At 39.2% G+C, this 24,757-nt stretch overlaps 1 protein-coding gene across 1 annotated transcript in view; it reads right to left on the bottom strand.

The window, feature by feature from the left end:
• Window positions 1–735: 735 nt before the first annotated feature.
• Window positions 736–24,757, bottom strand: part of LOC130174236 (acid-sensing ion channel 1-like) — a 45,960-nt gene continuing 21,938 nt past the window's right edge. The window contains exons 3-10 of the mRNA XM_056383892.1: window positions 7,029–7,179; window positions 6,672–6,799; window positions 5,915–6,065; window positions 5,720–5,776; window positions 5,262–5,415; window positions 4,873–4,964; window positions 4,685–4,764; window positions 736–4,230 (exon numbers count right to left, since the gene is read on the bottom strand). Of these exons, the coding sequence (XP_056239867.1) occupies window positions 4,111–4,230; window positions 4,685–4,764; window positions 4,873–4,964; window positions 5,262–5,415; window positions 5,720–5,776; window positions 5,915–6,065; window positions 6,672–6,799; window positions 7,029–7,179 (933 nt within the window). The 3' untranslated portion in view covers window positions 736–4,110. The remainder of the gene's footprint in view (window positions 4,231–4,684; window positions 4,765–4,872; window positions 4,965–5,261; window positions 5,416–5,719; window positions 5,777–5,914; window positions 6,066–6,671; window positions 6,800–7,028; window positions 7,180–24,757) is intronic.

Here is a 24,757-nt window from a genome sequence, read left to right on the forward strand (position 1 = left end):
ATGCAGATGTTTTTCACAGAGAATCTGCATATTTTTGAGTTTAATTACCATCAAGACTTCTTAACACCCCTTAAATAAAAAAATGTTTTTATGGAAAAACAGTCATGTTTTTCATTCTGTATCTTTGCTTTAAATCAAACAACAACAACAACAACAACAACAACAACAACAACAACAACAACACATTATTATTATATAGGAGTGACATTAATTGTGTTGTTATTTGGTCATAAACCAAAGTGTTAAACATATTTAAATTTTGACCTGATAATGAGCAAATTAAAAGTTAAAGGATCATCAAAGTTGTTACAATTTATCCTGAGGGGAACGTGAATGTCTAAAGAAAATTTTATGGAAGGAGAGAAGAAAAGTCAGGTGGCTCACCAAAGTCAATAGGATTCATCCAGTGGGGATTATCAGTGTCTGTACAAAATGTCACGGCCATTGATCCAAAAGTTGTTGAGATATTTCAGTCTGGACCAAAGTTGTCGACTGACTGACAGTGCCATCCCCAGAGCCAGACTGCCAGCACAGCTAAATGGTAAACAAGCGGATATGTATAATAATGGTATACGGTGAAAAAGGAAACAATTTCTGCTGTGGATTCATTTGATTTGTCTTTCACATCAAAAGATGGCTCAGAGTGGAAACTGTCCTATAAGTGTGGGTTTTGATTGTGAGTCATCTCTCTATTCCACAGCATAAGTATAAATGATGACACAGAACACTTTCAAGTGAATAAAAGCTGCGTAAAGTTAGCATTTAATCTTTCATATTACAACTGGTTCAAGATCAGTATTTAACTACACATCACCAGACTAAAATAATCATCCTTTTCATATCTCAAATAAAAATGGAAAATTAAAAATGGAGGCATATGTATAACAAAATCTGGAAGCATGGCGGCCAGAGGACTTGTTTTGAGATGCATGACCTCATGCAGTGGATGCTAGAAAACAACAATCCTGCTGTTCAATTTCATTTACTGATGAATACAGTATAATTAGCTGTGACTGTAGCAGTACAAAGAAAAAAAGAAATAGCTTAATATTGAATATTGTCTTTGATAAATATACTTTTAAGAAATAAACCATCTACAATCATATGTACACAAAAACTGAATTGAGTTACACACCTAGTCTATATTAAATAAATATAACAAGTACAACATTAGACAGATAAGACTATGCTAATACACTAAGATTATTATCCATAGTCATTGCAATATATACATTAAATTACAACTGATGGTATGATTGTGCTTGAACAACACTACGCAGCTACATGATATACAGTTCCCATTTCCTGCTGACAATACCACAGGGCTCCATGGGAATGAAAGCAGTTAACTCCAAAAGAATGCTTGAAGATGGTTTGTTGGTCTGACTGATAACAGACATGAGGGCAGGATCTCATCTCAATTTTTCTTTTATCAGCTTCTGAATTTGGCCCAGATGTTGGGTAACGTTGACAACACACACACACACACACACACACACACACACACACACACACACACACACACACACACACACACACACACACACACACACACACACACACAAATAAATACATGCTCACAATATACAACCAAACACACAGACAGATGAAGGACACAAACTGCAGTTGGACGTGCAGATTATCAGTTCATCGATGGACCACATTTAAGATGCCTACTGTACAGTGCTACATGCAAGTTAGAGCCCTAGAAGATGGAAAAACACATTCAACATATTAATTCTCATTAATTTTACCTTTCCAGGTTAACTCACCTGAATGTAAAGTCCCTTAGATGTTTTGAACAGCATCTACATACATCAGTAGCCTATATGTAAAAATGTATGACATTCCCTTGTTCTTGCCAGGAAATATTTCTTTATATTTTTAATTCTTTTGAGTTCTAAACTATACAGTGATTGTCAGGGAACTTGAAGGCAAATTATACAGTATGTAGCACCAGGTTGACATGGCGAAGAACTGAAATATTTATTCATAATCTGGTTTGTGTACATTAAATTTTGTTGCTGTGGATCCATCTCTATGTCATGGTATATAGCTGGTTTAACTCAATTCCTGCATGTTCCTCAAATTAGGTTCAACGGAAGACTGATATTCTCATATCTGTGCAGTAAAGCTACATATATAGCAGCAGATTATTTTAGCACAAAGCCTAGAAACAGCTTGGCACAAATTCAAATGTTTTGTCTCATTTGTTTAATCCCAGTAAAACCTGAGTGTAAAAACTACAGGAAGAAATCAGCCGCATAACAGCAAATTGTTGTTTGTACAACTTGGTACAAAGTACCAAGTACAAAAAAATTATAATAGTATTTTAAGTAGTATTTTAATTAGCTTTAGAGGTGGTGCTATAAAGGTTTTGTTAACATTTGAGATATGGGCTAGCAAGTTCCACCCTGTTTCCAGTCTTTATGCTAAGCTAGCTGCTGCTAGCTGTAGCCTTATACTTAACTGACAGACATGAAAATGGCATTGATCTCTCATTTGTGTATTTCCCAAAATGTCAGACTGTTCTTAGTTCAGTTCAATACATTCAGGGATCTTGATGCTACAGCCTTAGCCTTTTGGTAGCTTATATAGGCTAATGTTAGCTAATGTTAGCCAACTTAAGTTAAGTATTGCTTCAAAATGGACATTAGCATTTACCATTATCTTGTAGTTGTCTCATAATTTTGGCATTTTTCACAGCAAACATTTAGACTTATCATCGCAGGAAAAGCACAGGTGTAACTAATAACATGAACTATAGCTCTGTCCTATCAGAGTAAGCATAAACAATACCAGGACCTGAAAATGAAGCAGCTAATTGGAATTCAACCAACATTAATTTTATTACTAACACCTGAACTTTTTCTACTATGACATGACTGTGACTGCTGCTCGGCCAATGTTGCGTAGTTTTGCTAGAATTACACTTTTTTTTTTTTAAAAAACCTGTTCTACTTACATTTCTATACATGAAAATTACCCTTTGTTATTAATTTGTTTGGCTCGTAAAGTCTTCATAGCGCTGTCACCCTGCAAGATGAGGTAGTACAGTTTATTGGCAAAATGCACAGGGTTTAACAAGGGAAGACTGTCTTGAGATGATGCTGAATGACATGAATATAAAAATGGAAATTTGGTGAAAATGGAAAAGTCTTGTAAAAATTATACTGAATTGAAAACTCTTTGTTTTACAGATCCACTATAATAATTTCTTGAAAGCTTGCTGGAAAGAACCATGGTGTTTAGTTACAGGAAAATTTTAGTTTTTTTTTTTTTTTTCATTTTAGTCAGTTTGTTGTGTTTAGTTCATAATTGACCTCCTCAATTTAAACCCCAGTGAATATTTACTACTCATTAATTTACTATAAGAAACTTTTTCCTCAGTTTACAATGAATTACATGTTTGTTTGTAAAGACATTTCACATTTTGCATGCTCAGCTCACCTGCTGTCCTCTGTATAACAATATCAAGGTTGTGCTAGCTTAACATTTAGAAATAACGAAGAAATTAATTTGAACTCACCTTAGTATCAAATTATTTAGCTATTTCCAGGAAAACTCTTAGAGATTATTTTGAAATAAAGTGGAATTTATGAATCTGTAAAATAAATCGTTATGTTGAAAGTGAAAAACATATACAATGCTGTCATGCACATTTGTAAACAAACCAAATGACATTTTGTAAAAAAAAAAAAATCCATCACATTAATTATTTTGCAAAGAAAAACTGACGGATGACAAAGACCACTACACAGCTGGGATTTCTAATGCTGATTAACTGAACACATGACATGAACATAAACAGTTCATGCCCCCATTTACTGTATCTGTTACTATGTCTTTAAAAGCTGTTTACAGATGACCATGCAGTTATTCTAACAGTTTTGAATTGATCACAAGATGATCAATTCAAAACGTCTGCGTGGCCGTCTCTTTACTTTAGCCACATTATTGTTTTCACCTCATTGCTCACAAACCCTCCCCAGGCACAGTTCAGACACTTTCTCTGTTGCTCCAGAAGTCTGCTCCAGCAAACTGCAATGAACAAAGTTCATGAAACCGCTCAGAGACAAGAGAGTGCCTCTTCCTCACAGCTGCAGACGCCTAGTGAAAGTTACTGACGTGACACTTGACATCATCTAAGCTCAGGACTGTTCCCTGGTCGTTGTTGTTGTTGTGCTTGTGCTTCTTATCGGAGCAGCGACATAGCTTGTACTTTATCACCTGAGAGGATAACAGAGCAGTTCAACATGATTAACAACCTGCCTGTTTTGGCGCAACAAGGATCCAAGGAAAAGAGAGACAACATTCATCACTTTGTATCAAGAATTTCAGAAATGCTGAGGTCAAATCTCTCAAAAGCAGTTTGAAATGAGGATTTTTTATCTATTCACTTAACTCTTCAAACAGCCATTCAATTACATTTTATTTCCTAACATGAAGGTCTAACTGCTGTTTCAAAGCCCTCTACACTGCCAGGAATAAAATCGTGGTGGGGAAATACTACTGCCTATAAAATGAAATGTAACTCCCCCCAGACTGTTAAAAATCCCAGAGAAAATTACAGATGACATTACCTCAGTGTTCTCAATGGTAGCTTCAACTCTGTATCAAGTAAATAATTACAGGCGGAGCAAGATTATTCATCAATCTAAACGATTTCCCAAAGAAGTCTCACCTCATAAAGGTAGTCAAATAGCTCCAGAATAGTGAGTATGCTTGCCCCAATAAAAAGTCCCATCTGACCACCAATATCGCCTGGAATAAAAAGAAAATGTAATATCATGAGACATTTGCTATATCATTTGCTATAAATCAGAAAGATAACCCATCTACAGTATAAAATTGAAGTCAATAAAACTGTACCTAAAAGTCCAGCCACTTCATAAGCCTTCTTTTGTTCAATAGTCTCATAGTTGAGAGCCTCAAAAAAGATGTCTAAAACCAGGATGTTCTCCCTGTGGAGACAAAACAAGCCAGTCGAAACATTCATATTCAGTTTCGGGCAATACTTTAATTTGAGTCCCCCTATTTAGCATTAATAAGCAGTATATATGTTTAATAAATGGTTTGTAATCCACTGTATAGTTGTAAGAACATATAAATACACACACACACACACACACACACACACACACACACACACACACACACACACACACACACAGATGAAGAAATAATGGGAAATTAATTATTACCTAAACATTGTTTGTGTTTTACAGAAAAGCAAATGAAACAGTATAGTTGATACGTACTTAATATACTGCTCAGATTTGTTGTATTTCTTTGCGAGATATTTAGCAGAAGCCTTGCTGGGGATCTTGACAAAGGACAGCTCTTTGCTGTATCTGGTCATGTTGCACGGTGTCTCACAAACACAGAAATCATTGTCTCTCTCCACCAGGAAATCTAGAGAAAAGAAAACCAGATCTCAGCTTGACCTTTGGAACAGTTCAGTGCGGCCATGAAGATGTCATGGGATGACGCGTGTGTCTGTGTCTGTGTCAAAGGCAGCCTTTGGGGACAAATTACAGACTAAAGACCAGTTCATTTTGGACGGCCTTGTCCTCAATTGAGGACAAAACACTTGTCCACAATTTGGCAAAAGCTGATTTTTGGGTTAGTGGTTAGGTTATGGTTAGGGTAAGTCAGTGTGTGTGTGTGTGTGTGTGTGTGTGTGTGTGTGTGGACATGGACGAAGACTTCTTCTCACCAAGAGCTGGGTCAGCACATTCTTTGTACAGCTCGGGGGTGCAGTACGGTGCATCGCCTGCAACCAAAGAAACACACACTCACATCAGTTCATTTTTTTTCTGCTCTCCTTCTTTTTGAGGTGACTACAGTCATTTTTCTCTGCAGCATCATTGATGTAACTCTGACTCAACACACAGTAAGAGTGGTCTCCTACCAGGCATGTGCACCATGCGGCAGTTGCAGTTGTCCACCAGGTAGCGTGTTTCACAGTCAATGCGGCAGGCTGTGATGCTGTAACTATCAAAGAAGTCTGAGTCCATGGGCGTCACCTTACAGTCTCCCCAGGGTGGGGGAAGATATATCAGCTGCAACAACAACACATAATTGATCACATTACTTATTATAAAAGAGAAAATAAAACAGAGACAATCAGTAAATCCTCACATTTTTTTTTACAGTTTTACTTGAAAAACTGGTTAAAACAATTGATTTTCAAAAAAGTTGCTGATTATTCTAATGTCAGTTTGTTTCAGCTCTTGTACACACACAGTTGTCTTATTAGCAAATGTTGTGCAAAGAGGGATAATTATCACTATTTTGATCTATTTTTTTGTCTATTTTGATAACCAGTTAAACATTTCTGTTTTTTTAAGCAAACATGTCAAACATTTTCTTGTTGCAGCTCCTAAAATTCGAGGACTTGCTGCTTTTTGGTGCCATAATTGACCATAAAATGAATGTGCTTGGGTTTTGGACAGTTGGTTAGACAAAATGAGCATTAGTCACAGCCCTTTTCTGATCACCTGGCAACTCATGCTTCTTGCCCGGCTGGACTTTGTAGTAATTGTTCTGTTGTGATTACCTTGGTGTGTATAATTGATGAAATTGATGGAGGTAAGTACAAAAATAAGAACCAAGTTGTAATCAACCAGAAAAATCTTTAAACAAATGCCAGATGCAAATGTTTGTACCCTTTGTTCTTGGCAGGAAACAAATGTCTGGAACCCAGGTGCCACTCCGAACCCGAGCTGGTCGATGAAAGACGGCTCGTCCTGACTGTGGATCTGAACTTTGACCCCAGCTTCAAACGATGTCTCATCTACAGGAGGACAAAGAGTGTGAGATCAGTGTAACACACTGGGAAAACTTATTTCTCTAATGAATCTGGACACTTTCCAGAATTTTCTGTCTGAGTTTAACTCTCTGAGGTATTAACACCCACACACACCAGCACACAAACCAAGGACACACCTGCCCACACACACACTTGGTGTGACAGATAATCAGATCTGCCAATCACTGTGTGGAGTAAATGATATTCCCCTCACCTGTTTCTCCCCAGACTGGCAGATATTCATCCTGCTGAATATCCAGCATAAGCTCAAGTCCATTACCCATACCTCCCTTGGTGGTGATGAGGGGAGGGCGTCCATCACCACCTGCGTTAAAGGTATAACACTTCCCATAGCGAGTGAAGACCTGCAACACATGAGAGAGATTTTGTTAATTGCAAGTAAAAGTACCGATAACACAAAGTAAAAATACTCCAATATAAGTCAGTCCTGAACTTCAAATAGAAGTTCAATAAAAGTACTTATTCTGCAGAAAAATGGCTCCCTGTGACTGATATAATATTATATAAAGTATCTCACATTATTAGATATTTAATACTGATGCATCACTGTGTAAGCAACATTTTATTGTTGAAGGTGCTCGAGGTTGAGCTAGTGGTTGGGTCATCACATAAACAGGAAGAATTATTTAGCATTAGCATTAACTTGAAGTTCTGATACACAAATCTATTTTAATAATTTGGACATTTCTCTAATCATTGCTGTGTTAGTGAAATAGTGGATATTTTTTCCTCTGAGCCTCAAAAAGAGATTTACAGGAGGGGAAAAATATCTTTAACATTATTAGACATCTGAAAACATGGCAAAAGATCCTTTGTTTTGTAATGAGTTACTAGCCAGAAAAGTCTGGAACAACAGGTTTTAATCTCTGATCAGTAATAAAGTGTCTTTTATACATTTGTAAGATAATGTTTTTGATTTAAAATGTCAATCTTCAGCTGAATGTAGTGGAGTAAAAAGTACATTTTTTCTGTCTGAAATGTAGTGAAGTATAAAATACCATCAAATACAAATACTAGTAGTACTAGTAAAATACAAGTACCTTAGAATTGTACTTAAGTACAGCACCTACCACAGTGCATACCCCTGCAAAACTGAGCTTTCTCATTATGTTAGAGATCTAAACAGTGGTATTTCCACTGGGGGTCAGTGTTTGCCTCAGTTTCGAACATTTGTGTGTGTGTCTGTGTGTGAACATGTGTATATATGACAGAAAGAGTATGAGAGAAAAGGAGCATGTAAGACAGGAAGAGAGAGAGGAGAGACAAGGGAAGTGGAAGAAGACAAATAGAGAAGAGAGAAAGGAGGCATTCCTGTGGGTTTGTGGGTTACACAATCAACCCAGTGAGGTGATGGAGACTGGCAGAGTGGTGATTTCACATTCCCTCGCATGCTCTTTATGGCATTTATAATGGACCTGATGTTACCATGGAGACCAAGCATCCCAGCTAGTAGCCTTATCTTTTAGGGGAAAGCCAAGACACAGATGTGAGATTGAATCTGTACGAGATATCATCAAAAGCCCATATGACATGTTTAAACAGCCATGATCGTAAATAGACGTTATCAGTATGGAGCTTTCTTCAGCAAAGGGTTAATCTTGCATTAGAGCATTTAGTGTTGTATGAGTCAACCCAGGCAGGGAGAGTGAGTGAGAGAGTGGGAGAGCAAGGAGCAATGGAGAGCAGGGATGCAAAGTGAAAGAGACAGACTGACAGAGAGAGAGAGAGCGAGAGACAGAGACTTTAGCTCCTAACGCTTGGAGCAAGCTATTGTTCAGTGTTATGGCACAGAATGACATATCTATGATTAGAAAGAACAAACCAACCAAGTAATTGTTGAGAAAGAGTTTGGGTCCTGCCAAGGGCAGTTTAAACATTGCAGCCATCTATCTATCATGTGAAGTCAGCAAAGGGCTGCTGGTTGCAGAGGCAGACATCAATCTGAATGGGAAAAAAACATTCTGTGCCGTCAAGAAAGGCAAACGAAAGGCACGGCAAGCCACAAATAATAGGAGGAATAATATGCAAATGTTCTTTGACAAATGAAGTTTCAAGTGGACAAAGTGAAGACTCTACAGCTATCTCAGCAGCTCTGTGACGCTGTGCTGTAGGTGCCAGTGTATGTCATCAGAACTGCTTGGCAGGTGGTTGAATAGTTTCAGAAACCCCCTCCTCCCACACCTTTCTGACGTCAGAAGTAGGAGGGGGCTTGTATCTGACCATTTCTGTAACTTGATTTGCTGTCTGGAGGTGAGAAAGGAGTCAGGGTTTAAAAAAAATCAATGAAATATGGTCAGACGGTGGTAATAATTCAAGATTCCCATGTGTCCAACTTGACTGTCACGTCATCTGACAACTCAGGATAGCAGCTTTCAGTCGTTCTTGTGTTGCTGCTTCTCACACTTTACTGTCTTAATCAATTAACACTAACAAAGCTAAATAGAAAGACACATAAATAAAGCCTTGGTCAAACTACACAGTGTTCCTATTCTGTACCTAATCTAATGTTATCAGCCTCTTGCAGGTGGCCTTGACTGCACATTCATTTAAACATATTGATCACAGACTCTGTGAACCCTGGAGGCTGATAGAACATCTGTAAGAGAAAACCCAGCTGCCAGAGAGGCTCTGACTTCTCTCCACAAATGAAAGCATAAATGTGTTAGCTCATACAGCGGCTGCACTTACTGTACTTCATAAATAAATCAATCCTTACATGAAGTTTAAATTCATGTGCTTGATGGGTGCACGATGATGTTCACCAGCATCTGATCAATACGCTGATGTGAGTTGATGTCAGGTAACACTTGTTCTCTGCCTCTTGTTGAGTAGGTGATGTTGTGACAGAGGTGGTGAGAATAAAAAAAACATCAAACATGTATTATGCACACTCTGCACAGCATGCATACTGTGGCTGCTTGCTCTGCTTGTTATGATGGATGAATAAATTATTTCACACATATGAAAAAGGTTTCCTGCATCAGAAATCATATGGACCATGAAGGAAGTGTTAGAACTACGACAGAGAGAAATACTGACTTCTGAGAGTCAAAGTTCAGTTTAGTTGTGCGTTGTGACACGTTTCTATTTTTCACACTCCTTTGCCACTATTTAGAGCTGCTCCAATAAAACAAATCAATCCCCCTTTTCCAACAGAATTTAATACATTACTCACCAACTGCAGTTTACACAGGCTATAATCTTCAAAGCTCTGTGATCAATAAAGCTGTCACTCACACACAATTTCCCATGTATTGAAAAGCACTCAGCAGAGCTCTGCTGTAATTAATCATTATGCACATAATTATACATATCTGTTTTTAGAGCAACATCAGATTTTGAAAGAATATCTAAATCACAAATCCATGCACTTTGCCATCCATTTAGTGAGGTCTTAATACAGTCTTGCAATTTGTGAGCTGCTAAAAGATGTCTCCGCATGGTAAGTTCAATCCATTAGTGCTCTGTTGTTTTATGGGGATGTTTTCATAGACTTTAAAGCCATCTCTGTAAAGTGCAAACACTTTCACTGTTATTATGGTGTGCGCTTAAACAGCTATCACTGGGAAAAATGCTATTTCAATGCACCAGTCAGCAGACGGAAGCCCACGGTGACCACCACTAAAATACATTCACATTTGTTGCATCCTGTGGTGCATTTTGGGTTATTCAGGACTGTGATCCAACCAGGATTTCAGCTGACCTGGAAATTTTCACACTGTACTGGTTGCCTTCATACATGAATAAACTTTATGAAATAAATAAAAAGATTAATATTAATAAGAGAGGGAGAGTCTGCAGCTGTGCTCGCAGCCAGTGGTGGAAAGTAACTAAATACATACAATAATTACAAGAGCTGTACTTGAGAGCAGTTTTATGGTGCTTTACTCCACTACATCTTTACATCACTACATTTATTTGAAAGCTAAACCAGTGGTTTTCAACCCTTTTGTCTTATGACCCATTATAATGTATCAGTGTGTCTCCTTCATGCTTCAGATGTTTGGGAGGTGTTAGCAGTTCAACAAAGAGACTTTTCCCTCCTAAAAATCTCATTTTCATTAACAGCTCATTAAATACTTCAGCAAAAATCAAAGATTAGAGAAAAGTTCACAATCTGAAAACAGATTTGTGTAGCAGAACTGTTTTCTTCTTTCCTTTTTCTATTAATCATCTCTCAACCCCTCAGATTTATCTGGTGTCCCTTTGGAGAGGGCCGACTAGTTTGGTAATTCATTACAACACATATATCAGTCACAGAGCCAATTCTCTGCAAAGTGGGTACTTTTTCTTTTGATACTTAATGTAAATTTTGCTGATAATAAATACTAATAAATAAACTTTTACCTGAGTAGAATTTTAAATGCAGGACTTTTACTTTTTCACATTGTTGTATTGATACTTTTACTTTAGTGAAGGATCTGAGTAGTTCTTCCACCGCTGCTGCTACCAGCTCTGTGAGGCAACATGCTCACAATTACAATACTTAAATGCTGATATTAAGCAGGTGTAGTGTTTACCATACCATCTTAGATTAGCATGTTAGCATGCTAAGTTGTAATTAAGGCTGATGAGAGTAACTTTAGTTTTGCAGGCATTTTGTTGTAAAAATATTGGACAAATTACAATTTTGACCTGATGATGGTGGTGCTAGATTTAAAAGTCCAAGTTTTAATCCTGTGTCCTGTGTTAATATGTGATAAATAATAATTTTTAAATATCTTTTTTATATCAAAACATCTCTCTTTTTTGTCATACATATGACCAAACCAACAGAGCAGTATCATGATTGAAGTTGCGTGTTTGGATTTTCACTGACAAAAATCTTGCTTATAATTCTGAATAATGTTGGTGAGGTCTAATTTATTCATTTAACCCATATCCTCCTACATCTACCAATGTAAGTGAAGGAGGTGTGGGTGGAGTTGAACAGTCCTCCACAGAGCTGTATCACACTCACACCCACCTTTGATTAAGTACAAAGTTTCATGCCAATCCATCCAACAGTCTTTAAATGTCAGTCTGGACCAAAGGGGTAGACTGACCGACTGACAGACAGACTGACTGACTCTAAAGCCATTTTGAAGAATGGCTAAAAACCCATCTGCATTATTCTTCAGATACTGTGTGTGTTAAAAACAAAAGAAATCAACAAATCTATATGCCAACAGAGCCAGCATAGAGGGGTACGTCCTGTAAAGGTGACTGATTACAGTTCACACTCTTGGAGATGGGTGATCTTGAGTCTGATCACTCATTTTTGCAGCACAAAGATTAAAGTAATTAAAGAATAAAAGCATCAGAGCCCAACCATCCCCCTCCTCTGTTTGCTTCTGAATGAAAAGCCGACTCACCACACTAATAACCAGTCTATAGTGAACACAGATCCACTCCAAAGAGAAAATAAACTACAGGCAGGGGATTGAAAGCCAGAGGCATGGTCTGTGTGTGTGGGTGTGTTTCTGTGTAATAATGATACACAGAACGTGGAATCAGACCTTGAGTCACTGTTTTTAAATAAAGAAGTCAAGATGAGAGGCAAACAAGAATAGGTAGAGAAGAACCGCAGTGCTCCTCGGGGAGTATGGATAACCAAAAGGCTTCATACAGAAACTCTCTCTTAATTAGAGAGAAGAGACCAAAGACCATCATGCACTAAGAAAATACCACTTTGGTCCACACTGAAATATCCCAACGACTATGAGATGAATTGGCTTGAAAGTTTGTGTAGATATTCAGGCTTCCTCTGGAGGCGGTGCTGGTTTAAAATTAAATACTGTATCTCAACAACAACTGGACAGATTGTGATGAAACTTGGTTCACACATTAACAACTCCTTCAGGGTGAAATCTAACTTTGGTAAACTTTTCGTTTAGTACAATCATCAGGTCAAAATTGTGATTTGTCCAAAACTTTGATGACCAAATACATGCAAAGTAATGACCTTCCCATCAGCTTCAGCAGCTATTTTGTGTTTAGTGCTAATTGGCAAATGTTAACACAGTAATGCAGCGTTCACATCATGTGGGAGGGAAGGTAATTCCCTTGTTCTCTTGATTCCCATGTTTACAACCTGCAAGCATTCACATCACCTGACAATTCAAGATGGCCACCATCAGTTTTGTGCTGATGCTTCTCACACTTTAGTGGAGATTCTGTCTTAATCATTAAACACCAGTCATAATTACAACTTGGACGTTGCACCAAACGCTGTGTACAAGTGGGACTCTGGTAATAACGGTAACATCCATATGACGTAAATGCAGCATAATGGTGAACATAGTCGCACAAACATTACACCTGCTATACATCAGCATTTTAGCCTTGTCAGTGGTGAGCATGCTGCTAACATTAGCATTAACTTAAAGCACCGCTGTGCCAAAGAAGTCTTACAGTGTCTTCTTGCTAATTTATTTAGATCTTTTATCTTAAAAGGAAAAGGCTGGAATTATTACATGTCTGTAATTGTTGACAAACCCCATGAGAAGATGTATTAGTCCGGCCTCAAGCCCACTGGTTCCCATTTAAAGGCTAAACCATTTCTCTGTAGTTTTGAGCAAACTTTACTCAGACAGGAGTAAATAGTGAATTTGCTGAGGACTGTTTTCAGGGGTAAACTACATTTGACCAGCATTCTGCAAAACTGTAAATAGGCGGAACCAGTGTCGTTTTTTCTGGAGGTCAAACGCAGAATAATGAGTGAGAATTGATCATGCAAATCAAGACCATCATGTCCAGTGCATTGACTGTTGGATGACACCTTGGGGCAGTGCAAGCTGTAGGGCAGGGCTGCGTAATGATCACCTAATCGGTTTGGACGGCAGGTCCTCCTTACGTTATTGACAACAGAGGAGAAAACAGGGGACAGGAGCTGTTAGCCAAGCTTTTCCAATGCTCGAGGAAAATCAGTTAAAATGTCAGAATTCAATATGTCTAAGAAACCATCATCAGCTCACTCCTACCCTACCTTTATGGATGAAATATCACAGAACCTCCTCCAGTGTTGAGAGGGGAATTGTTATCTATCATAGTTGGGATTTTAACCACCAGCTCCCAAACAATAAAATATTTCTTTCCCTCCTACATTTCCTTCCTCCCTGGTCCGCGTTGCTCTTCCCTCGTTCCCCCATGTCTCCTGAACTATGATGTTCTTTCCCCCGTAGACTCCTCTCCATCTCCTGCTGCACTTCCCCACCCGCCGCTGCTTCATTTGATGAATATTTCACTGGCCAGTAGAGACAGTCCTCCTCTCTCATCCTATTCCCAGACACTGTCCAGGCTCTCAGTACCTATCGACTTCAGAGATGATAGCATCATAGCGCCGGCTAAGGGGCACCTGAGGAGAGCGGAGGACAGCGGGGAGCATATCATATTAAGAAAAATGGAAGTGTGTATTCACTTAACTTATATATGCCTCAGAGTGCTGCCTCTATCTAAAAATTAGAACTGTGCTGACTATCTGTGCTGCTGTGCTATCACAGCATGACAGATTGAATTTGAGATGCGGGTTAAATCAGGCAGGTGTTATAATACAACATCCAGCAGGTGAGAAGAGGTGAAGAGGCTCTTTATAACCTGCACATTATATTGCTGTCCACTTGGGGAAGAAGAAGCAAAAGTACCAATACCACAATGAAAAGATAAGTAGAAGTCCTGCATTTAAAATACTAAAAGTACAAGTATAATCAGCAAAACAACAGGTAGTAAAAGAACTCATTCTGCATCAGTGCTAGAGCTGCAAAGATTAGTCATTAATTGTTAATAAATTGGCAGTAAATGAACAACAACTATTTTGATAATCAATTTATAATTTATATTACTTATTAAGTCAAACATTCTCTAATTTTAGTTCATACTTATTTGATCAACAGAGAATTATTCGGTTAATTATTCTAGATATTTTTTAAGCAAAAAATGTGTTTGCTTTTCATCTTCTATGACAGTGATGTGAGTATCTTTTGGTTTTAGACAGTTTGTTGCACAAAACTATACATTTAAAGATATCACTTTGTACTTTGGGAAAATCTTCATTATTTTGTAGCATTTTATTGACCAAATAATTAATCATTCAATTTAGAAAATAATGATCAGGTGAACCAACGATGAAAGTAATCATCAGTTGCAACCCTAAACTCGGTACACCGCATTCAAAAGTTTTATATCATATACTGTAGATCAGTGTGGCACAATGGGATCCAAATCCGTGGAGAATTAAATCTTTTCTGAGGAAAATGGAGGAGATTCACAACAAAACAACATAATAACTGATCAAGTCAAGGGCAGAAGAGCCTGCGGGTAACTGTCAGTCTCTGAGGACAAATAATTGTTGGTTTAATGCAATCCCTGCTCTCCATGGTGGATGGACTTGCAGTGGCATCACATAGTGAGAGGAAATCGTGCCCTGGGGGAAGGTACCCTGTAATCCCTCCCACCTTCGTCTGCTATCAACCGAAATGAGGAGAGAAGGAGATTTTTGCTGAAAGGCTACTTGAAATAAAAATGATACTTTGGTGCAGAATCTTCCTGGTGAATAATGGAAATAGTTGTATGAATTTGGATGGGTGACATAAATGTCTTAGAATTGCTGGTTCACGTTCATTTAGAGTTGTTCAATTTTCTATAGAGGCTCTTGCAGTTAGCAGACACCCTGTTCTTCTGCCCCAAAGTAGAACACAGTGAGATGGTAAATGGCTACTTGAAGGACCAGGACATTCACTATCAGCCAGTTATATGATGCAGTTATACTGTTCAATTTTATTATGTGATTATATTAAATTAAATAGGTATATGGCAGCTTAAAAGTAGGCATACTTGCACTGCTTGCAAATTCTGACATGTGATATTAATCTCAGCAGTGTCACCCCGCCCCGGTTCTTCCCTCTCATTCTCCTCTGTAAAAATTTGATATCCAACAGATCTATATGGGATGTTAAAACCTCCTCTGCCTGCCTTTTCCCTGCATGTCTCAGTCATCGCTGTCGCCTACAAATCTCCTGCCTGCCCACTTGCGCCAGCCATGTGCAGGGCCCACACTCGCTCTCCACTGTGAGAGAAAAGGCAGGCAGACAGACAGACAGGCCATCACAGCATCAGCAAGCTGTGCTGAAACTCCGGTGTGCGCTGCCCTCTTGTCACATACAGCTGAGTAAACATCGAGGGATAAACAGCCCCGGGGCCAGTCAGAAGGGCAGAGGCCTTACTACAGCGGAGGGCATCTTAAGTGGCAGACAGCAGGGTTAACTAGGATTAAATCTTCATGTGTCAAGTGTAACTGTGTTTTTTTTTTATAATATACAGTCTATCTATATTTATTTGATACATCAGTCTACAAGTAATGTGAAGGGAAATGCTACATCACTATGATTCAAGATTGTGCAAGAGCAATTATGTGCCCTCCAACAGGAGAGGAGAGAAGAAAACATTTTTACTTCTACTACTACAAATATACACTAATTTATTTGGGCTTTTCTCAAATCTTTGGTTTGTTGTAAATTATTGGATACTTTGATCTCTTTAAGGCTTAAATAGTTATTTAAATACAACCATGTAAGAAGTTTAGAGCGGATATGTGTCTTTGTTGGAGCTACTAACAAGAAATGTGACAAGGGCCCGAACCAGACACCTCTCTTTAGTAAGAGGTCACTGGCCAGAAAGGTTTAGAACATACAATACAAAAACTGTATTTTATGAGCTCATCATATTTAGTTTTTTTCATGCCAAGATACTGAAAGTAGCTGAAAATTGTAAGTTAGTACAGTAGATGAGTAAATCAGGAGCGGCTGTGGCTCAGGAGGTAGAGCGGATCGTCCGCTAATTAGAAGGTCAGTGGTTGGATCCCCGGCTCCTCCGGGCCACATGTTGAAGTACCCCACATTGGCTGTCCCATCAGTGTATGAGTGTGATGTATGAATGTGAGTGGATGGGTGAATGTGGCATGTATTGTAGCTTTAAGTGGTCAGTAAGACTAGAAAAGGGCTAAATCCATTTCAGTCTGAGCAACAAAAGCGATAGATTAAAATTGTTTAAAAATAGAGTAGAGAATAAAGTGACATCACAAGTTAATTACTTAATGATATGTGTATATATGATATGTGAGAATATAAAGTGTGAACACGAGCAGCATGCAATGCACACAACCGAGGCCATAACGGACATGTCATGTGGACATGAGATGGAGGAGATGCAGGATTTACAGTAAGTAGTGTTAAAACAGTGACTGCTCGCTGAGGGGCTGAAATAAGAAATTAATGAATATTGTCGCTGTCTCTAAGGATGGTCCATGCTATGGAGTCTGACAGCCTGAGGAAAGAAATTTCTCTTCAGCTTCCCTGAGCTTTCCTTCAGGCTGCAGTGATGAAACCCTGACAACAGCTGAGAGAGGAGGCTGTTGTTAAGGTGGCTGGTATCCATAACAATTTTTGTTGCCTTCTTCCTGGGAAATCAGCAATGTCAGCCTTGACAGCAGTGCATGGACGTGTGACGTGTGCGCTGTGGAGGAGTTGAAGGTGCAAAAGCAAAAGAAGGTGGTGCAGAGTGGATGTCAGCTTTAGGAGGGGAGAGACAGGGCAGGCAGCGAGCACAAGGGCCAACTCTTACAGCGTGGAGGGGCTGCACAGTACAGGTGTGCTCTGGTGCTCCACCTCAGCCAGGGTGTCATGGGTGTCGTGGGTGTAGTATATGTGAGGTCCTCAGTGATATGGATCTCCAGGTTTTTAAAAACTCATTAAAGTCGGTGGGCAGAGTGTTAATGAAGTAACGACAAATAAAGGTTGTAATATATGTTGTTATATTGCAGCAGTCTGAGCAAACTAACTATACTGATTATTACTACAGCCCAGAGTGGGACTGTATGGATTTTACCTGAGTGGAGCATAATAATGACTGGTCATTTCAGTGGAGTTTAAATTAGTCTCCAGAGTCAGATGATTGCAAGTCTGGCTGTAAAGACCAGGACAAAAGGTTAGCTGTTAATTACGTATGATTGGCTGTAAAACCTGGTGATATACCTCTAACTTAAAATGGCTTGGTGTTTATTGGTAAGAATAGTTTGTGTGTGTGTGTGTATGTATGCCTGTGTGTCTCTGTATGTGTGTTCAAGAGAATGTTTAAATTTGTATAGCAGTCTCCTCAGTGTATGTCTAATAATATGCTATGTATAACAATGAGCTGTAATCACCCTCCAGCAGGATGGAGGAAAATTAATTTAGGGAAGCCAAAAGGCTGTCACCGAGCATTTCACCTGACACCTGACTTGAACTCAGTAATGGCCCCAGAAGGCTCTCGAAATTGCATGTTTCACTTTATACGTTCATCCTCGCCTTTCTCATAATTTACACTGACTTAAATCGATACCGTCGTCTTAAATCAAATCTGATTTATTTAGTCCACAGCCACTTTTCTCACAGTGTTGCTAACGTGTAGCGATGCCACGGTGTTGCTAATGTGTTCTGTGAAAGCCTGACAAAATGGACACCTTGCATGAGGAAACGCTGTGGAGGCCGTGCAACAGTCAGGCAGCTTCCTAGGAAAAAAGCCACATAAATAAGTCAAGCACAGTATGTTCCATGGTGATATGAAGACTGTGAGTAAGTATAGACATATGGTAAAACGTCAGAAGCTAACAGTACACATACATAAACAGATGCACAACGGGGATATGCTGATGGATGATGCGTGACATACATGCATCTCCATTCCCTTCTGGACACCCCTCGTAAAACGCACACACACAGTCTTGTTGTACAATAGAGTACTCATAGATTTATTTTAGGAATAGCACCATGATTCAACATCTGAGTGGCTGTAATAAAGCAGTTCAGCTCTTCTGGGGGATGAGCTGGGAACAGCTCGTATAGTAGATCTGCTCCGGGCTGGAAACTGGACAGCAGGAAGACTCATTGCAGCCAGCCCCGAGCTTTTGTTTACTGGCCAATTTGATCACCAGGGTCTGCATCTCAGCAGAGCAGAGGGAGGAAGCCATTGCCCTCATTAATAAGAAAATATCAAAAGACAGATAGAGACGCTGCTGGAGGACACTTTCCTGCTGGAGAAGAGCACCTTTCCGCTTCTGTGCAGCTAACAAACCCCCTTTTTTTTCATCAACTGTCTTTCATTTTGCTATTCCCAAAATACCACCAGGCAAAGGTGGGACCAACCTCAGTTAATGAATGCATTCATTACAGGGACTCCTGTCACTTTTGGTGCAGTTTAGAGGGCGGGAAAACTGTCAGGAAGGAAAAAAGGCCCTGCAGCTCTTCCCCTGGAGTGAACCTCCTCCGTGTGACAAATTTCACACTCTGCTGAGAGAAATCCGCTGAGGCTTTAGATTTCCCAGCCTGTCACATGCTGTTGCTGAATACCAAGAGATTAATTCATTTCACAGATAGTGCGTGTAAGCAACTCTGACTCCTAAACTCACAGCGTTCACGCCGTCACTACCTGCCCAATCTCAAAGCGACAACAAGGGGAGATTCAAGCTGGGAGGCAAGATAACAGACAGAAACACGCACACACACACACACACACACACACACACACACACACACACACACACACACACACACACACACACACACACACACACAAAGGTCAACACGTCAAAGAAAATATCCTGTTGGTCGGATGAATCAAGTATAATATATATGTGGCACATTTTGCTCAAACTAATTTTACAACCTTTGGGTTTAATTAAATAATGAAAATTTAATTAACTCTACCATTCTTAATACTTAACTGCAGTTACAGCAATCATTAAACAGCATATAACTATATGCCATGTCTCTTAAGAGTCCTCCATCAACTAAACAGCAAAACCACGGGGAGTTTTATTAAAGACATCATCATCATCATCATCATCATCATCATCATCATCATCATCATCATCATCATCAGAAACAGAACTCAGGCAGCGGTCAAACTCCATCAGAGGATAAGTTTTGAAAGCCTGTGGATGAATGTTCCCTCATTTTAAAAATACATCAGTGGACTACACTTCGACACACTCTGGCCAGCTATAATTTTTCTTTGCTAATTCTATTGTGGAGAAAGAATGAGAAAATGTGTTTTGCTGTAGGACTTTCAAGAGGAATGAGCCATTGTTCAGCCATCCTTTTTGGTGTTGTGCTCAGAGTTTCAAAGAATCAATCCTTCTTTATTTGCCTCACGCTGCGTGTGTTTCTCTGGGTGGCTGGATGGATGTTACTGTGTTGGTGTGAGGGTGAAGGAGTGGCAGGGAGGTTGGTGTGTTTACTGTGAGGACTCAGAGAAATAAACACTCAGAGCAGTGGACTCAGCCACCCTGCTGTGTCCAGTCAGAGAGAGAAGGACAGCAGGCAAAGACACAAGCAGCACATCAAACACACAGTGTACGACACATACACTCTTCACTCTACACAAAGTCCAGCTGAAATCACATTAAGCCATCGATTTAGTCAAAAATAATACATGTTTTTTTTAATAATATAAGGAAATTTTAAAGAAAAATATCAGAAACATTTATTGTAAATTATTTTCTCTTTTAAAACCAAAATCTACTGCTTGAAAACACCCCGCATGAAGCATACAGCTCACCTTTGTGTTGCTTGTCTATGTAAGTTTTCTAGTGTAGCATCTATGTTTTCTCATTTCGGTGTAGCAGGTTATAATGAGCTCATTGGTGTCTCCTGAGGCAGGAGGGTGGAAATCATCCATTGGTGCTCAGCTGTTGGTGAGAACCACAGTCGTAGTTGATGTTTTTCCCCTCAAGGCCACAAGGCGGCTCACTCCACGCTCGTAAGCAAACTTTGACAAGCGACACAAAGGGGAGATTTATGCTTTGTCAGAAGTGTTTTCAAAAAAAACATTTTTCAGCTTATCAGTGAAACAGACTTTAAAGATGAGTTGAGTATGTATTTCGCCTACAAACTGACATTCAAAAAGGTCACCAACCTGAACCTTCGTCGTCATGGTAACAATAATAAAAATATGCTTAAGGTTGTGGAACGGTCACGGTTTGGTTAGAATTAGGCCCAAAAACTTGAAAACTTTGTTAGGTTTAGAAAACGGTTGCACATGGGAATTTTATAATCACTACGGCTGCGAGAGGTCACCTAACGATAAAACGAAACTATGGATCGTAATAAGCTGAGCACACACGACCGGTAGGTTTTCTTTTTTTTTTTAACAGACTGACAGTCTCCTGACATTAACAGTAATTAAATGTTTTCCACCATGAATGTTTGTTTGGCCGTTTGTTCAGCAAGATACGGAGCTCTACCAATAATTCAATGCTAACGTTGAATATTTGATTTGCTGTACGGAAATAAGTTTTCCGTCTATGGAAGTAAATAGCTAATAGTATTCTGAAGAATTAATGCAAAACTACAGGATGCCATCACGAAACTGAAAAAATATAAATTTAAAATTTAAAAATTCAGTTGAACTTAGTAGTAGTAGCTCAACAAGTTTCATACACACAGGAAGCCATGCATCCATGCATTCAGGCTGACAATCTGCACTGTCAAATCACCCAGAAAGTCAAACAAAACGATTGTTGGGTTAAAGCTTGAAACTGCCCCAATCTTCAATTCACACTAACAAGAGAGGGAAGTATAAAAAAAGAAAAAGAAAATACAGTATTGATGTTTGTGGAAGTGACTGTACTGACTGCAAAATGAAATGACAGAACTATCTGGGCCCATTCACAAAACATTCAGAAATAATTGGAAGCTGCTGAAAATGAGGAAAAGCATTTCAAACAGTGTTTCACACGACCAGTAAATGATAGAGGGGAGCAATTATAAACAGAGGCACACCAGTCAGTGACAAATGGATATGAAATTGATTTGCATCTGTGAACAATTCACTCTTGTAAATTATTTCTATGATTTTTCTCTGTGGAATGGCTATTATGGATTTCAATTCTTTTCTTATCAGTAAAAATGGTGGCTAAAAAAATCCTTTCATTTTTACAGGGAAGTGGGTAGTTTAAGAAATCCCACTGAGCTTCCAGCAAGTGAGGAGTGTAAAAGTTGAGGGTCAGGTTTGTGCCACCTCTTAAGAGGCTGAGGTTGCCATGGTGACCCAAAAAGGGGGATAGCAGGAGGCTAACAGCTCATTTAGTCAGATATTCAGTGTAATCCTGAGCACACATCCTGATACAGGTGCCGTTTTTTTCTACAGACTTGTCAGTGTGCGTCTTCATTTCCCGAAGACAATGTCAGGGCAGCATACAAGCACAGAAAATAAAACAAAAAAAATACTGCAGTCATCTTCCTCATGTGGAGGAACGGCCCAGGTTGGAGGCACAGCTAATGAGAGGCATCATTCAAAAAGATGTCATCTTTCTATCGAAATACACAATGCAATCAGATGATGACTTGATGAGCCCCTCGCTGCTGTGCAAATCAGAGAGAAAGCCAAAGCCAGAAACACACACAGCACTCTCTCCGGAAGAGCATCTGCATACTGACTTTTTTCATGTGAGACTTCAATTAAACTGTGCCACATTTGAAATACAGGGGAAGTTTCAATCCAACTTTTATTGAAAACGCAGATAGACACAGGGTTAATGCCAGCCGTGTGAAAACTGGCTCAATACTTGGATGAGTTCTCGCTAGGGTAATGGAGGAAGAAAGCAGAGAGATTTTATGGTGGACTACTCCCCTCAGCACGGTCACACCTGGCTTCTTGACTCATATTCAGCCTATAGTGTATCTTAAACTCCTGGTCACTTTCACCACATTGACATTCTCTCAGCGTTAAAGAGCAGCAGTGCACTGTATCCTGGAGCTGGTCTGGCTGGTTGTTTTCAGGACTGGAAGGAAACCAAAGAATTTTCTGGGCTCTGTTAGCTCCATTTTTTGTGTTTTTGTAATACATTAATGAGCTGCACGCCGTGGTGGCTCAGCAAAAAGCTCCTGAGGGTATCCCAGTGCATCCTTGGATATAAGTCCTGTCAGAGTAGTGTCCCTGAATTAGAACAAGCTGGTTCAGGTATTGTTAACCTTCAGTATAATCTTCTATTTTATTTTAATTTAAAATCCTGCACACCTACACCTACACAGGTGTTTTCACTTCTTCTGGCTGATTAGACCTCTGCTCTGGTTCGAGATAGGTGCAGCTGTGTTGAAAATTACATAAGGACACCAGACTTCATGTACTAATGGAGCAGCAAAGTGGGAGAAGGTATTTTTGGGAGCATCTGGTTCTAGAAGCAAAAATCCAATTCATTTTCTCTATAGACAATGTTAGGGTTGAGTCGCAGCTGGAGCATTTTCATGACTTGGATGAGCATTAAACTCTCACAGTACAGACGATGAACACGATGAATTAGAGGATATATGGCTCTGTCTACCTAAAAATGAAAGGTGAAATATGTACGACTGCTAAAGTGCAGGCCTGATGAAACCTGCTCCCACTGCACCTTTACACCTTTAGACCTTTGTCTCATTATTACATATAGAAGCTTTAATTAATCAGGTCTCATTCAGATCAAGATCTCTTTGACAAGAGAGACCTGAGTACAGCAGAAAGAACAACACACAAAACATGCAAAGAACATAATCAGACATAACAAAAGCACGTAGAGCATCAGAGACAATCACAGTCATACATACCACTACTACATAGATCTGAAGGTAAAAGTGTAAAACTAGCAAGTGGGATGAGACACTGAAGTTTTAGATTTATCTGTAATTCAAAAATGTATTTGACAAATTTATGAAATCAATATAAATTACATTTCTAAAGATGTAAAGTAGTGGAAGACAGTCTTCCCAAGTTCAGTATTTCCCCGAGAGGCAACAGTCCTGAGAACTAGGTATGATGGCGTGTATGTGATAGTAACGTGCCTCTCCATCTTCAACCTAAGCAGATGTTTAATCAGCAAACATGTGGCTGTGTGCAGGGGCTTTGAAATCTGCTTAACAGCAGTTTTGACTTGTCATAGCAGGAGAAGCAAAATGATGGCTGTCAGTTTGCCATGACAATGTCACTGAGCCTAGACCCTGAAACAGAAGCGGCTTAATTTGAATTCAGTCACTTTTCCTGCTGTAAGACGTCAACATTTCTGCTGTGACCTCTAAATTCACCGCTGTGTCCTTTAAGTTGACGAATCTGAGATGTTTAATTGTATAAACGTTATCTCCAGGTAGGATTTTACAGCAGGAACCATCTGACTTTCACTTCCCCTCTCTCTCCGTGTTGCAGTCATCCTCCTCTGCTATTTATTATGCATCCTTCCTCCGTTCTCCGTATCTGAACCTGAGCAGCCCACTTTCATTAAGTGGAACTCATTTGTCTGTCTTCAAATGCTAATAGAACACATAATGAATGCCACTCAAAATTATCTCCACTCGCTGATATCAGTGTATAATTAAAACAACACTGTCCTTAATAAGGTGTCAGAGGTGATAACACAGGGCACTGATAACTCTTTAAAGACACACATACACATGCATGCCCCCAATCACTCCCTTGTTACCAAGCAACAATAGAGTTATAATGAGTGGGACCATCAGGCCAAAACTAATTTCCAAGTAAAAGGACTAATGCAGTGATTGCTCAGTGGCCTTCTATAAGTAGGTTATTGTCTTTAGTTATTTACTATTTTAATTAACCTTTTTTCCCCCCACACATAATTTATCTTTAGCATACTTTACATTCGCTATAGCTCATTTCAAATGATGACAATTTTGACTCCACAATTACATTGTTCATCTATTTAAAAGTGACTGTAATAAAAATATTTATAATAACTAAAGGTCAGACTGACAGTTTGAATTATCACCCAACTCTGTAGTTTCCTTCACTTCTAGGGAGCTTCCTGTTTTTTTTAGCATCTTTCAGCTCTTTCTTTTGGTTTTACAGTCCACAGCTTTATCGTTCTGCTGCTGTCTTACCGCTCTTATAGTTCATTTGTTTTCAGCAAAAAAGCTCTAAAAG

This window comes from Seriola aureovittata, chromosome 9, assembly GCF_021018895.1.
Source record: "Seriola aureovittata isolate HTS-2021-v1 ecotype China chromosome 9, ASM2101889v1, whole genome shotgun sequence".
NCBI lineage: Eukaryota > Metazoa > Chordata > Actinopteri > Carangiformes > Carangidae > Seriola > Seriola aureovittata.